We start from the raw sequence: 16094 nt of genomic DNA on the forward strand, positions 1-16094 counted from the left end.
AGAAAGAGCTCGACAACGTTACTACTTTCACGTAAATTTTTTTATTATACGGAAATAAATCCATTTTCCCCGGCAGCTCCGAGTAGCCAGTCCCAGAGCGATAGGTAGGCCTTATATAGAAAGGTCTTCTATTTCTTTCGGAATGGGGCAGTCTCCGGCTATCTTGAAAACAAATTTAATTTTTTTCGGGATAATAAGGCATCTTCAATACGGCACGTCACTTTGACGTGGCCAGTTTTCAAAATTTTGTGACCTCGCGTGACAGAAAGGCGAAAACCTTTTACTAATAGTGGTGGGCTAATGAAAAAAATAAAGGTTGGGAATCAATAATATGTAATTTTCTTTTGTTCTGTCTAATTATTCATATCAATGTGCACACACGATATCACATGGGAAGTTTTAACGACGACACGTGATCGACAGGCGAAGTGGGGCTAGCCCGAAAAATTTGTGACCAATTGGGGAAGACTGGTCGCAGATACGGAATAGAAACGGTTTAAATTGCTTTACGCTATAGCACATTTGGTCAGCTATCGTGTAGAAACAATGGCGAAAAAAGACAACTGCAACACACGGTAAAGCAACTAGCGGAATCTCGAATAAATGCATGCAGGTCAAGCTTGTGGCGTGAATAGGTCATAATAAAAAAAATACGCAAAATCATCTCCTTTACTGATATCAGAACAGACGGCGTGCGCACATGTATGGCGCTGCCTCCTTTAATGAAAATGTGACCGCGTGACTCCGAGTGCACCTCCCTCGAGAAAAAGTCGAAGGAGTTCAAAGGAGTTCTCGGGCGCTCCTGCCGTAAAGCTTTAGCATATATCTCTTGATAAAGAAAAATCTTTTTTCGCATTCGGGCATGTATACAGAATGCTTTGAAACAGACGCATTTCTACGTGTCGGCTACATCGGCAACATTATTCCGGATCCTCTAGCGCGAATTGCAGTGCTGAAGGACAAAGAACAGTTGTACGCAGTTGGTACGTTTCTCTCATTCTGCTTCGTATTGTCAGAGAGAGAAAGAGAAAAAAAAGTTTAATGATAGAAAAGGCAGTGAGGTTTTCCTGAGGTAAACAAAGAGGGGCACGATGGTTTACGATGCCGATAAGAGGACGACACAAACCACATAACAGGCAAGTCTACTCAAAGCTTATAGAGTCCAGGCCCTTACTTTTTAAAAAAAGTCAGGATCACGAAGCCAACCTGGAGGACGAACCGGTCTCCCGTGCTAACAGCAATAAAACGCGCTGTCGAAAGGGACAGTCGTTTTCTTACGAGCTTTAATAGGTGTTCTGCTTGAACTGTCACGGATGTGTAATAAACGACCCGTGTCAATTTGATTGAGTCCACTGAATGCATGCGCCGTCCTTTGGTAGCAGGGTAAGGAAAGCAAAGTACCCCCGTACCTCCTATAAATGCCCATACCCATTCTGCCTTCCAAAGGAAGGAAAAAAAGAAAGCTGATAAAGGATGGTGCACGTGCTTCGAGCAAATGACGGCTGATACACGTTAAATACATCCTCCTTTTTGTTAGCCGATCCTGAGGCCGGCATACCCTCCACATGAGTGACACCGCATCGCGTAAACACAGAGAGAGACATGGTTTTAACGACCTACTAAAGAGGCCGATAACGGTCCCCGGTCTTGTTTGCCGTTACAGCCGGTTTTGCCCTCGGTGAAGGAAGGCGTGGCTGAGCGTGTCGAGTCTACCCAGACTGTTCGCACAAACTCAGCGCTTCCCGTCGCATGTCACTCCACAGTTCCATGACGTCAGATCCTCGCGTCGTTTCCTCAATTGTGGCTTCCATGCGTCGCAGCTGCTCGGGCGAGAAGTACTCTCTCCACCCTCCAACCTTGGCCTGCCTGAGCACTTCGTGGAGCTTCGAGTCGCCCTCGTGCGCCGCCTTGGATGACGGGTTGAGCTTGTCCAAGCGCTCCTGCATTCCCGGGTCGGCGTTTTCGCTCAGGTTGAATATCATAATGTCTTTCATGCTCCTCGCGCTGCTCCTCTGCAGGATTAGGCTCAGCCTTTCTTCGCCCTCTTCCTCCAGCATTGCACCGAAGCACTCACCGATGAAGCGAGCCAACCGAATCACAGTACGCCGCGTGTCCCTCGTCAGTTCCTCGTACGTCACGAAGAACACGTTCGGCTCGTCCTTCAAAGCGTATCCGGCGGTCACGTGATCGAAGTAGAAACCGTATCCGAGTTCGCCTGTCAAGAAAACTTCTAGGAAATCGTCGAATGTGCCATCTTCGAAGCGAAAGACGCTCAAGTTGTTCTCCTGCGAGTATGCAAGATGAAATCAGAAAATAAACAGTATTGTAATTACGCTGAGGGTTGGCATATAGTACAAAATAAAATTTGTTTACGTTTTTTCACTTTGTGATGATACATCAGAAGTGTCGATGTCATTTGTGGGTTAGGAAGTGATCAGTATCTGCCATACTGTCACCTCAAAAAAACTGAAGTACCGTGACCACTTCTTTTTTCGTATTGTGCACGTTCATGTGAGGCGCATACAGCGTGTGGTCTAATGCCGCAAGATCCTGTCTAAAATGCATCACCTTCATGCACAAGAATTTGGGAGATCGACCATTAGCACCATCTGCCGGTGGTGGTTGCCGTGCGATTGCGTCACTCAATGGGAATCGCCTTTGAAAAATTGACTACGGAGAAGCGCTTCTTTATTTAGCCTAGTCACTTCACTTATATAACCTGCGGGTTATTTTCTAACCATGCGCCAAGTTTCGTTATTTTCCAATAAAGTTGCAGAGTTTGACAGCCAATTTTTTGTGCCAGTCAAACTCCATATAGATGTGTGAAATGCACTTTTGTGTGATAGCACTGCAGGGAAGCCGCCTCACAAGAGTATGTGCCCTTTATTATATCGTCGGATGCCCAGAAACAAAAAAAAAGTACAGATCTTTCATGTAAAACGTATTTCTGAAAGGCGAAAATGCGGGCAACTCATATAGTGAGAACACCGCAGGCGAACACCTTTTTTCAAGCAAAATACGCTTCAAAATTTGGCATCTACTGCGAGGTCATATGACAATAGGTCGGTTTCGAAAAGAACACGAAACAACCAAGGCCTGAAAATAACCTGAAAATAAACAAGAAGAGCACTCTTCTTTCAAGTAAACAAGAAAAACAAAGATTCTCCGCAGGAAACTGAGAACGTGCGATGATATTGATCAGTCGTCACAGAATAAGTACGTGACCTTCGGCTACTTAATGATCTTCAGCGCGGAACATTTTGTGCCGCAGAAGGGTCGCCATAAACAAGGTGGAAAAACTGCAGAGCGCTCCATTGTTTGTCCATCTTTCTCTTTCTTGCGCCTGCTTCTGCGCAAATGTTGAATTACCAAGAATTGGCCATAGGGGCCAATTCTTGTCAATTCTTGTCAATGTCAATGGCCTTTACGAAGAAAGAGACAGGTTTGTTTCGTCAAGAAATAGGACGGGCAGCTCCACTATAGGGTCATAAGAAAGGTCACTTGGAAATCGTCAAAGTGCTCTAGGGACAGAGTAAAAAAGGACAAAGCTCAATGCCCTATTCTTTGCCTATAAAGCGATGATAAACAACAGAAACTGTACTTTTATAACAGTGCCAATTGGCGCTTTGGCGCTTTAATCGGTAACAAACAGCAATATTGTGTACAGCAAAACAAAATATTTTAGATTAACGATATCCCTATCCTGCTATCCACGTATACATTGCGGCGATCAAAGGTGAATTCTGCAGCCAATTACAAACCATCGCCTATAATTTCAACCAAAACACAAGCTTACCAGCGAATCGTAATGCACTTACCCAGTGGTATGAAAGCAACGCATCTGAAAGATTCTAAATAGCAAGGTGAAATAAGGGTTCTCGTAAATGAAATGACGAAAATAGTACTCTACACGTTAATAAGATAAGATTACTAGTAACAAAGCTGGAAAAAAATTTGACGCATTGCTTAAGATGTGAAGTAACTGTGATGCCTTAAATTCCTGTGGATGAACAAATCGTGGTGACCAGTTGCCCCAGCAGTTTATTAAAAAGATGCTCATCAGCTTAAAGTAACACTACACGCTATACCTGAACAATAAATTTTGCGCAGAAAAAGTGGTTTACTCAATGCTAAGAAGCAGCAGGCGATAAACAATGTTATCAAAATATCTGTTGGCAGTGAAGTACTGGGGGTGGTGTGGGCACACCTATTCATATGTTTTTTTCGTGCCGGTGGAAACCGAATCGCTGGGCAATGGTTATGCGATTCGGCTTGAAATAGAGGCCCAGAGCTACGGTGAGGTCTTTGTGGTGGTGGTAACAACTTTATTAACAATCCGGCAAATTCGTGGCCTGGGCCTAGGCCGCCCCCGAGGAGGTCCGGAGATCCTGTCTCCTCGTCGCCTCACGGGCTTGCTGGATGGCCCATAGTTGATTTTCGAGGTTTGAGCTGCGCAACGCGGCCAACCATCGCGCCGCAGCTTCATCTGGGGAAACTGCATTTTCTTCGCATATAACGTCACATTCCCAGAGAATGTGTCTAAGAGTTGCGTGAGCCCTGCTGCATAGCTTGCAGTTATCATCTGAGTAGACGTCCGGATATATCCTCCTGAGATGGACGGGGTTGGGGAAGGTCTTTGTTTGTAGCTGCCGCCAGACTACCGCTTGGGCCCTGTCGAGTTTGGGGTTAGGGGGCGGATAAATTCGCCTTGAGTTTTGATAAAATGTTGTAATGTCACAGTATCTGGTCATTCTGTCCCTCTCTGTCCATGCCTCCGTTGGATTTCCAACCCCAAGAGAGGATCCTTCTTCGCGGGCGCGGAACGTGAGACCTCGCGCTACGCGGTGGACCTCCTCGTTGAGGTTGGGTGTATGTTTTTTTTTTCTTTACGCTTCGCGAGAGCTGTTAGGCCCTTCAACAGCGCGTGCATTTTTTTGTGGCAGCTTCGCCAAGAAAATGTCTTTGTGCTTAATTACGGGCAACTAACTCGTTCGCTGATAACGAGCCCTCGAAGCGTACAAGGTATGAACCAAAATCGTCGATAGACCGTTCTTCAAAGGCAGGCACTTTTTTCAGCTGAGACATGTCGCATTATCTTTGCGTGGACGTCCAAGAGAGGCCTGAGTCTTCATTTTGCGCCCGTCTTCTTTTTTTTTTTGAGACCCATCTTGCAATTACTCATTTGACCTATCCGACGCATTTTATTCTCGTCGCCAGATGTGATAAACTTAATGGTCTATTAAAACTGGGATAAAAGGCTACGAGATTAAGACTACATGACGATAGTTATATTGGCGTGGGTTGCCGTAGTAGTGACGGCTGCTGAGAGCTCCGAGCGGTGGGCTCTTACTTTTGCCCAAATAATTAACTGCTCCAAAACTGCTGCGTATGTTTAACGGTGCCAGCGCATGGCCGATCGTGATTGTGTACCTATACGCGAATAAATATGTCTATCCCAGTACAGAATGTACAACTGGCGGCGAGGGTGTGGATCGTGGACACAGAACGAGTCTCGTGAAGACATCAACCCCAGATGCAAGCAGGCAAGTGATTCGGTTCCCACAGAACAATAAGGAAACTACGCGGCATTCCCACGCAAACGTGCAGATATGGCGACATTCGGCAAGGGGGAAGGAATACAACCACAAACAGTCCTGGCTATCGTACAAAGACCAGGTGGATGAACGAAAAAGAAAGAAGTGGATATTTTTTGTCGAGTGTCAGATCCAGCACATGCGCCACCTTCCGCAGCTTCTTGGCACCGCTGAAGCCGAAAGAAAAGAAGTACAAGGAGCTAACGGCGACCTTGAACAGCCACTTCAGCCCGCCGACGTCAGAAATTGCAGAGAGCTTTCGAGCTTTCGATTAAACACGAGAATTCACCATGAAAACGAAAGCGTCGTGGTTTTCGTCGCTGAACTTCGACAGATGGCGGAAAACTGCAAATTCGGCACAGGTCTGAACCGCATGCTGAGGGACCACCTTGTGCGTGGAATACGCGAAAAGACCGTACAGCAGAGGCTTTTGGTGGAAAAGAACTTTACCTTGGTTAAGGCAATTGACATCGCGAGAACAGCGGAAGCAGTGGAGAGAAACAGAACGGAACTTCAGTAAAGCCTTGCGGAATCTAGCACTTCTCAAACGCAAGAAGGCGCCACCGATTACGTCAAGTACCACCATAAAAAGCGTCGTTCTGTATTAAGTGGAAAGAAAAATCCAGAAATAAAGACAGGAGGAAAATACAAGTCAGAAACCCAAGGACAAATACGACCATGCATTCGCTGTAGGGGACCATGACCACAAACCACCAGATTTAAAGCACATCAACACCAATTGCTACAAGTGTGGCAAGGTGGGACATCTGGCGAGCTGTCGGCTTTCCAACACTGACAAGGCAAGAAATCAGTAAACTCAAATGAATTGTCTCGAATTAGGTGGCAAACAATCCAACAGATTACTTTCTCGATTCACTGGAAACAAATTCAGCTGTTAACGCCATCACACTAACTTCCAAGGTGAATGGAGCCTCATTGAAGATTGAGTTAGACTCTGGGTCATATATGTAGTCATCATCTCGGAAGACACATGCAAACTCAAACAGCATTCGCTAACCCAGGTAATGGCCACAGACGTCAATTAAAATGCATTCGTGGGACCATTTCTGTGCTTGGTTCCCTACGTGTAGACGTACGCCAGGCGAGACTACGAGTCAATGGACATTTTTGGTGATTGTTTGCAAGATCCCAAAGTTGTGTGGCCAGGACTGGTTGTCAACATTCTACCTTCTATCAGGGCAGGTGAACATGGCACAGCTGGTAAAAAAATGCAACAGAGCTCGGGGAGCAAAACATGTTGCGAGAGTTTGTGGACATGTTTAAGCCAGGTTGTGGAGTATTGAAGGGACCTTCAGTTCATGTAGAGCTTCGAAACGACGCTCAACCGCAGTACTACCGAGCCCGCTTTGCACCTTATGCACTGCGAGAGAAAGTGCAGCATGAACTTAAAGTAGTGGAAGACAAAGGAATCAACGCTTCGGTTGATCACCCAGTATGGGCGTCTAGCTCCCATAGTACCAGCACTTAAAGCAGATGAAAAGGGCGTCAGGATTTGCGGAGACTACCAGTTTGCAGTGAATCCTGCAGGGATTACAACGCAGCACCCAATTCCAAAGATTGAACCCATTTTCGCATCCTTGCAAGGTGTAGTCAATTTGAGGAAGCTAGACTTCAAGGAAGCCTACAATGTGTCTGTGGATGAGGAGACAAGAAAACTCCTGGTCATTATTACACAGAAAAGTCTCTTCGCATACAACCGCTTAGCCTTCGGTGTGCCATCAGCTCCAGCACTCTTCTAAAGAGGAAAAGAACAAACTCTGCAAAGAATCCCGGGACCCTCCGTCTACCTAGCTGATGTCCTCGTGACTGGCAAGACTGATGCAAAACGTCTGCAGAATCTACGAAAAGTCCTGCAAAGGAATAAAGAATCAGGTATGAAGCTGAGACAGGAGATTTGCGAATTTTTAAAATGATCACTTGTGTATATAGGTCATGAGATCAGTGCAGCTGGACTTCGCCGGCAAAGAACAAGCCATCATCAAAGCACCAGAACCCCCCAAAATTTGGGGGAACTAAGATCCTATATTGGGCTCCTTTCGTACTATGGAAAGTTCCTACCCATTATGTTGATGCAACTAGTACCTTTGTACGCACTGTTACAGAAGAACACCCATTGGATATGGGCAGACGGAGAACGAGACGCCTTTACCAAGAGCAATCAAGCCATTATAGAAGCAAAGATTCTAGGCCACTACGATCCATCAAAGGAGCTGCACTCACGCTACGGTGTAAGTGCAGTACTGTCGCATCGACAAGATTAGGTGGAGTCACCACTGGCATTTGTATCTTGCATCCTCATGCCAGCAGAACTGTTCACAACTAGAAAGGGAAGCTCTTACCATAATATTTGGTGTCACACGCTTAAGAGAGTACGTTCTGTGCCGCCGTCACAAACCATTAGTGGGTTTCTTTAGAGCAGACAAGGCAACTCCAGCCATGACTGCATCAAGAATTCAGCGCTGGGCTACTACCCTTGGAGCTTACAACTACAGCATTGAATACCATCCGAGAGGCCTCAATGGGAATGCAGATGCCATGAGCAGGCTACCACTGAAGACGTTGTACCAAAATCCAACAGAACCCCCAGAGCTGGTAAAATTATCCTAGCACCTCGACAATATTATTGAAGCAACTGCAAGACCTTCCGAACAGTGACCAGAGCCTAAGTCAGGTTCTACAATGGGTAAATGACGGTTTGCGGCAAAGCATGCAAGACAAGCCGCTATAAACATTTTGTAACATGCGTGATGAACAGAGTATGCATCGGAATCTTCTATACTAGGGAAACTGCGTGATTGTGCTACCTCGTGCCTGCCAGTGTATCCTTAAGCTGCTACATGAAGCTCACCCGGATGTGGTCATCATGCAAGGCACGGCAAAATTTCTTGTCTGGTGGCCTGGCATAGATGCCTACATAGAGTGCTGCTCTCGACGGGGTCCACAACGCCTTCAGCGTTCTCCACTGCCACCTAAAGCAGAACCAATGTCCCGGCCAGAACGCCGGGATGCTGGGAGCGTTCGCACTTGGACTACGCTGAACCATTCGAGTGGAAAATGCTTGCTGTAGTAATTGATGCAAAGTGAAAGTGGCTCGAAGTGCTCATTGTGTCAAATGCCACTTCTGAACAAGCGGTAGAACATCTTCGTGAAATTTCGCGATGTTAACGGTCGGAAAACCATTAACGGTCCATTAACAGATATTAACAGATAACCATTAACCATTAACCATTAACAGATAACGGAAAACCATTAACGGTCAACACTTCCAGAACTTTGCTGAATGAAATATAATCAAGCATCTACGAATCGCTCCTTTCCATCCAACATAGCATGACTTGGCAGAACGAACGCTCCGCAAAGTGAAAGACGGCCTCAAAAAGGTCGAAATAAGAGACCTCAAGCTCCGGCTCGCTAAATGGCTGCTCATGTACCGCAGAGTTCATCCGAATGGACCATCGCTAGCAGACCAGATGCTCAGTTGTCCTAGCAAGGCAAGGCTCGGCCTTGGTATTCCTAAGAAGGGTGAAGATGCGGCTATCGCACACTCCGAGCAGTGCCTAGTTCTAAGGAGCGCAAACCACGCTAGAAGAAGAACGATAAAGTAATTGTTCGCAACCTTGGCAGAGGACCAAAATGGTCCCTTAGTGACATTGACGGTACCAGTGCATCAACTATGGTAACAGTGTGAACTCCCCAAGGACATGTACGCCGCCATTGGAACCAAATCAAGCGACGGTCGACATGGGACCCAAACCGAGTGGAACATCAACCTGCAGTCACAACAAGCTGTGACCACACACCCAGTGACATGGCCCCAGTGGTGACTGGAGGGACAGTGCAAATCGCAAGACGTCCCGCTCGAACTATGCGAAAACCTCCGATATACATAACCCGCTTCTATTAAGAAAGAAAGAGTGCTGCGTATGCCTATCAGCGCCCCTGTAAGATGGCGTCACACCACCACTTCCACTGCATTCCCACTGAGCTCTAGTGTCCCGCGCACAAGTGTCAGTGGCGTACTGCTGTCCGTGAGCCGCGTGCGGGACCCATTCCAACCATCTAAGCAGGCGCACGAGCGATTGTGATTCTGTACTATATGTGAATAAATAGTTGATCAATATTGAACGAGAAGGGAAGCGAAACAGAAGGGCTCGATTTTTATTAATCTCGACCATGTAAAGCCGATAGGAAATGATCCCGAGGAAATCATAAGGGTTATGAGCTGTGGTTCAAAGTGAAATGTAGAAAATAATGAGGGAAAGGGAAAACGATAGTTGAAGAAAAAATAACTTGTCGCTGCTGAAATACGAACCCACAACCTCCGCATTACGACTGCGTTGCCCTACCAATTATGTTACGGTGAGGGCCATCATTCCATCCACTATCTTGTGTATATAAGCGTACTATATCTAGCGCTCGGAATGTTAGCCAGTGCCACATGGCGTCATTGCCTGTTGGCTTTAACTCGTTTTGATCATTAGTGTTATTTGTATGCTTTGGCATTTCAGTTCCTTGGAAAGTGCCAGTGGGAGTAACGTCCAGTTAATGTCAACACAGCATTTCCGGCTGCAGATTTCGATGAGACCCAATGCAAGAACAATCGTGTACTTAGAGTTAGATCAAGTCAAGGAACCATGGGTGGTCAACATAAATTCAGAATCCCAACTCATAGCGCCACTGTTTGGGTTCGGTACTCTAAGCCCCCTACATTTGCAGCGCTATACATACGTGATGGTATAGTGACACGCAGACGTCCCACGGGTTGCGAGCCACGTATATGTACTTGGCCTCTGGGTTCAGCTTGTCCTTGCTCAATGGCAGATGCGTGCACAGGGTGCGCATCGGGGTGCTCTGCTTGCAGTCGGGGGCACCCAGGAAGTACTCGATGAACACGGCGCCCTCCATGAACTGCTCGTACGTGTCGACTGGTTCGCCCTCCTTGAGGATCAACTGTGTGATGTACTGCACCCAGTGCGTGCCGCTTCTAGGGTACGAAACCTGTAGCAGGTCACCCTTGCGAGCGACGAAGTCGAGGCCCTGCCTGAGGGACTCTGGGGTCATGAAAGGGCACCTGGGTACCCCGTCGATGACCTGGTAGTACGGTTTCGGGCGGGTTGCAGCCATTTTCTTGCTTGTAGTTAAGGCCATGGTGTTATTTTGCTCCTGATGGGTAAGAAAAAAAACTACGGCATTTCGTTGTTTTGTGTGCAGTGACAATTAAAAAGCGAACCAATGCTTGTGTAGGATGGCAATGAAAATTCGATAAAAACCTACGGGCCCTCGAATGGCGGATGATGATGATGATGATGCTGTAAGGGGTGGGTGCAATGCCCATTACCCTTCGTAACGAACGGGCACATTAGTGCGGCCTAGCCTGGGGCTAGTAGTTGTCCCACGGGAATTATTAGGTGGGGTAACTCAGTGCCATCTGTATCTGGTGGAGACAGCTGCTCAACGCAGTCGATACTATTTCCGGAAAGGCGTGCTTTTATGCACTTAACGTTTCGGCGGGAAAAATAAATGCTTTCTGCTCGAGGCTTGTCCAGCCATGTGGCTCCCTTTAGGCACTCCAGTCCATATCCATCGAGAACTGTCGCGTGCCAGAATGCTGTCATTCCCGACATGCACCAGGCCGGGACATGTAGAATGTGTCCTTTATGGATGGTTATCACACCGTTATAAAAACCCTGTAAATATTTAATCATTTCTTGTACATCATGACAAAGCAAGAGTACGATAACGAAAAATATAAAAAAAATGTCCTGCTTGACAGTGCACGATCTCGCACGCAGATGGACAAGACATTATGAATTCATGACGCTGAATATTACGGGGCACCACATCGCATCAGGTTAGAAACAGTGCGTCAAGTCTACGGTAAACGGAGGATCCAATTTGCACGGTCACTACACATACTTCGAAATAAGCTCTAGGAGTAGGGCACGAAAGAATGTAAATGAATATGCTCGCCACAATGCAGGACAAATGGAACACCGGGGCCTGTCGATATTCATATTTCTCTTTCTAACGGCAGCCATTTGTGTGTCTTGCACGAATACAGAGCACAGGGCGCTGGGTTCACCCAAACGTTGTTCTATGTAGCACGTGTATGTTTCGGTGGAATCAACGTACATGTGCAAAAAAAAGAAAAAGAAAAAGCAACAGTTAAACTAACTTACAAAGAAGCGCGCTTTCATCTTTAGCAGCTGAGCGAGCAAGCCACCTGCAGTTTTTTTTCTGGTATTAAACACAAAGCTAAAACTTAGAGAAAAAATACAGAAAATGAAATCACTGATCAAATCTTACGAAGTTGCTATCATATCAGGGCAATTGCGAGCACCCTTTATGGCTACACAAAGGCGACTTATTGAAACATCAAAGTGTCAAACACGGCGATGCCATCTCGGCATGCTTTGCCACGGAACAGAAAGGGAACTGACGAAAGCTAACGCAATTTCGCATCCATTATGTTTCTTGTGTACACTCAAACAGCGCGTGTCCTGATTTTTTTTTCTGATGCCATTGTCCGTACTTATTCAGGTAGACTGTGAGTGACGTAACGGCTGTGTCATTTTTACGAAACAGTGCTTAAAACCACCAGATGTAGTGGCGCTGCAATCGCACGTCAAGAAGTTTATGCCACTGGCAACTGGTTACCGCAGCCCGCATCTTAGCCTCGCCTTCGCGACCCATTTGAAGGGACTCTGCGCGTAGAATGGAGCATGTGGCCGGCAGCAGAAACAGCGCTACGAAATGCGTTGGCGTTACAATGAAAAGAAATTCCCAAAGTGTGCTTCAAAAGAACAGGGATAATCTTAACTCGAAAGCCGAGGCATTCGTTAGCAGATTTGATTTTGGTGTCAGGAATTGTGCTAACCAGACATCACCTCACTACTCCTCGGCTTCAATTTTGCATATACATGTGCCCCGAACTCTGTTATTAAATTGTTAATTAGTACCTCTTACGTAATTAGCGAAATTATGTTATAAAAGTTTCTTTCTGTTATGTTCGCCTCCTTTATCTGCAAAAACGAAGGAGCCTAAATATTGCAGTTCATTTTTTTTAAGTGCTCCACATAAATGAGATAAACACCTGATATATAGACAAGAAAGGGAAAGGCAGTGAAATATAGGTCCGCAATACCACATGTCAATGGCCTTTACGAAGACAGAAACAGGTTTGTTTCGTCAAGAAAAAGGACGGGCAGCTCCAGTAACTATCAATACTGCTGTTTATCTCAGCGGCTTCCATTATTCCTTCAGTCAGCTGACCAGCGCTCTTGAGCAACGCTTGCGCTTGCGAATGAAGGCTTTCGGTGCGAAGCGTGCGCGTATCTTGGTACGGGGACAACCAGAGGAGCAGAATGCGCAGTGATAACGGTTTATTCACTGGTGTTACAAGATTTACAGCTTGCCTGGTGGCTGGCTGTTCCTAAACGTTCCTCGTATGTTTACGCCCGATTTGGATAGCAGCACATTTCAGTCGATATACTGAGGTGATCGGACGCTCTGAAACTGGAATTCGAGTTCCCGGTATATGTAATTAAGGTTACGATAAGGAAACTCTTTTTCAGGCACAGTCAGACAGAGTCATCTGGAGGTTCGCGAGAAAAGAAAGTAGCGGACTTACCCGGTGCCTAGATAGAGCCGACGGCGTGCAAATGGGACGCCACTATCGAGTGGCAATAGGGAGCTCGTTGACCTTGCGGTAAAGTGCGCGGAGGGCGAGCGACAGATTGCAGCACCACTTGCGACATCCGACAGAACGAAAACAAAACGAAAGAAAATCGGCCACGTGCGGTCGACGGAGGAAAAAGGAACACCCATCTCGGCACAGCTACGTGTTATGGCGCGTTGCAGTGGACGCTTGCGAGAGGCCGATCAAGGTTGCTACCAGCCACCCTCGCGCGCGTGTAGGCGCCGGCATCGCCGATACCAACATTAGCTATTCAAAGAGTAGCTTTCAGTGCGGCAAACTATTAGTCATGCTGAAGAATACCTCCGCTTTTTAGCTGTGTCCGCGCGATGTCCGTTTAATCTGACGTTCATTGATTGTCCCGTTTCACCGATATATTGTTTCTTGCAGAAGGAACATTCAAGCATATAAATCACTTCCGAACTTGTACAGGTGAAGCTAGATTTGACTTCGTGTGCGTAACTATTTGCGGTGCTTTTAATTTTAATGGCACTTTGAAGGTGCCTGCACGTTTTGCACCTGAGACGACAACGTGCTTTTAATACGGGGGAATGCTATGGGCTGACTTTTGCGTGCACTAACATGTCTTTAAAGTTCATGTCGCGGCGATGGGTAACCTTTGGTACACCCGGGAACGCTTTTCTGAAACGCTCATTACTTGATAATATTGGGTGGTATTTTCGTGGGATGTTGTTTATGTTTGGGAGTGCATTCGAATATTTTGTTATAAAAGCCGGGTTTGTTCGCCAATTCCGACTGTCTCTCAAATCTTGACGCGACATCATAAGCTCTATCGAGAGCAGTGGCGTAGCCAGAAATTTCTTTCGGGGGGGGGGGGGGGGGGGCGGCTCACGTTGCAGCTCGGCCTCCTCCTTAAGAGGAAGCTGCTATTTAAATACATGCAGAAGGGTACTTCGTTTTTCCTCGCAACAACTGCACAAAATTTGACGATGTTTGTTGAATTTAAAAGAAAAACTTAAATTCTAGTCACTGTTGGTTCGGAATATTTTATTTAGGCGGTCCATTCTTTATCACAAATTGGCCAAAATCGCAAATTTTCAGAAAACGGAACTATCAAGTTTAAAACTCAGTAACTCAACAATGAAAGATGATAGCACAATTCTGTGAATTGCATCTAACAGTACATCTACAGCGGACGAAATATACATGTTAAACATGAATCTAAAAAAAAATAGTATTATGGAAATACGACTTTTGCAGAACCCTTGTACACAACGTAACCAATTCACTCAAGATACAAATCGACACACCAAATTTGTCCGCATTAACTTTTCTAATAGTTGCCGTTTACAGAACCGAGATATCTGTTCTTGGTACATAGCTATTATTTTGTAAACGTCGTGCTTCTATTTTATCGAAATTTCAAAGTTTTCTAAATATTGTATACAAAATTCAGGCCGTAAATTAAAATTCCGTTTCCAACAGACACTATAATTTACCTTCTCTCTCAAATGCAACAAATTTCATTAAAAGCGATTAGCAGGATTATCTCAGAAAAGCGTTTCTGCGTTTTACATGTATTTGAATAGGCCGGGTCGGATTGGGCCCCAGCTAAAGCTTCCTCTTAAGCAATTTGTCGAGGGATCAAATACATGAACAATAACTGCATTACTATTGTAAAAAACGCTGTAAACGAATTCTCGAACGCTACGCTCTGTCCAAACCAGTAAAATGTGTATTTTTTCATAAAAGAATATTCCCTGAAGCGGGGCGCCTCAGTGAGAGATGGCAAGCCGCCTTCCTGAGCGAGGCACCCGAAGACCAGGAGTGGGCCGCCCAGCGGGCCAGGGCCGTTGCCGAGGATCTCGAAAGATTTTCCTCGGGCGATGGACCCCTGGCAGCCTAGCCCCGGGCACCAAAATCAATAACCGTTAGACAAATAAAGTTTATTCCTATCCTATCCTATCCTAGTATGTGCCAAAAATTGTGCCCAAAGTAACTGATATCAATGCTTCCATGTTTTTGTCTATTTAATAAGTAAAGAAAATATCACACGAACCTTAGAACTATATCAGTTCGAAACCAGGAAAGCAGCGCATGCCACTGATATGAAAAATTAAAAGGCCATGAAATGAACAAGTTGAGGACAAATATGTTAATAAAACTTGGTCATTCAGGAACCGTGTTTACATTCTTGTACATATGCAATGGCCAGTGAAAAATCTCCATGACGCTGTCATTTGTTCCAATGTATTACGCAGGAGCAGTTGTCCCCGGTCGTGAATCGTGAGTAATTGCACCGGAATTATAGTCGCAACAGAGAGCACGTATAAAAAGCAGGAGTTCTGCAAGCTATACGAGGGCGAGTCAAATGAAAGTCACCCAATGCGAATATATGACAAACGGGGTACTTTATTAAAAAGTAGTCTTCATGAGAATTTAGACATTTGCCCCATTGACTAACGAGTCGCGTGATTCCCGTCTCATGAAACGCCTTAGGTTGCTGCTTCAAAACGTCTGTAACTGACTCTGTCACGTCGTCGTCCGGCACGAATCAAGTTCCATTGAGCTGTTTTTTCGGTTGCCCCAAAATGTGGAAGTCGCAAGGGGACAGGTCTGAGCTGTACGACGGATGTTGCAGGGTTTCCCACTTGAACTTTGCCAGTTTTGTATTAACCACATCAGCGACGTGGGGACGGGCATTGTCGTGGAACAAGATGACTCAGTTTGCCAACTTTCCACGTAGTTTGTTCTTGATTGCGAGACGCACTGGTTCTGGCGTTTCACAATATCGGAAACAATTGATAGACTCTCAAGATTGA

General features: G+C 45.9%; 2 protein-coding genes across 3 annotated transcripts in view; both read right to left on the reverse strand.

Annotated features, from left to right (window-relative positions):
* Positions 1–16094, reverse strand: part of LOC135900676 (uncharacterized) — a 75345-nt gene that overhangs the window by 2992 nt on the left and 56259 nt on the right. The gene's annotated exons all lie outside the window — the stretch shown is intronic.
* LOC135900675 (amine sulfotransferase-like) lies at positions 31–13398 on the reverse strand. 2 transcript variants are annotated; one of them, XM_065430205.2, is made up of 3 exons: positions 13246–13398; positions 10344–10798; positions 31–2285 (listed from the first exon to the last, which is right to left on the reverse strand). In XM_065430205.2, exons 2-3 carry the CDS (start codon positions 10761–10763, stop codon positions 1710–1712), a joined length of 996 nt encoding a protein of 331 aa, XP_065286277.1. In that variant the 5' UTR covers positions 10764–10798; positions 13246–13398; the 3' UTR covers positions 31–1709. The 2 variants fall into 2 exon arrangements, with proteins under 2 accessions (XP_065286277.1, XP_065286276.1); XM_065430204.2 differs by having other exon boundaries at positions 10344–10778; positions 13246–13397.

Source organism: Dermacentor albipictus, chromosome 2 (genome assembly GCF_038994185.2).
Source record: "Dermacentor albipictus isolate Rhodes 1998 colony chromosome 2, USDA_Dalb.pri_finalv2, whole genome shotgun sequence".
NCBI lineage: Eukaryota > Metazoa > Arthropoda > Arachnida > Ixodida > Ixodidae > Dermacentor > Dermacentor albipictus.

What these genes read in the sequence shown, in the direction of transcription:
- LOC135900675 (XM_065430205.2), bottom strand. Translation starts at nt 10,763, where the DNA reads ATGGCCTTAACTACAAGCAAGAAAATGGCTGCAACCCGCCCGAAACCG. An exon ending in GCGTGTCACTATACCATCAC is followed by an intron (nt 2,286 to 10,343) that starts GTATGTATAGCG and finishes GCATACTCGCAG; the next exon opens with GAGAACAACTTGAGCGTCTT.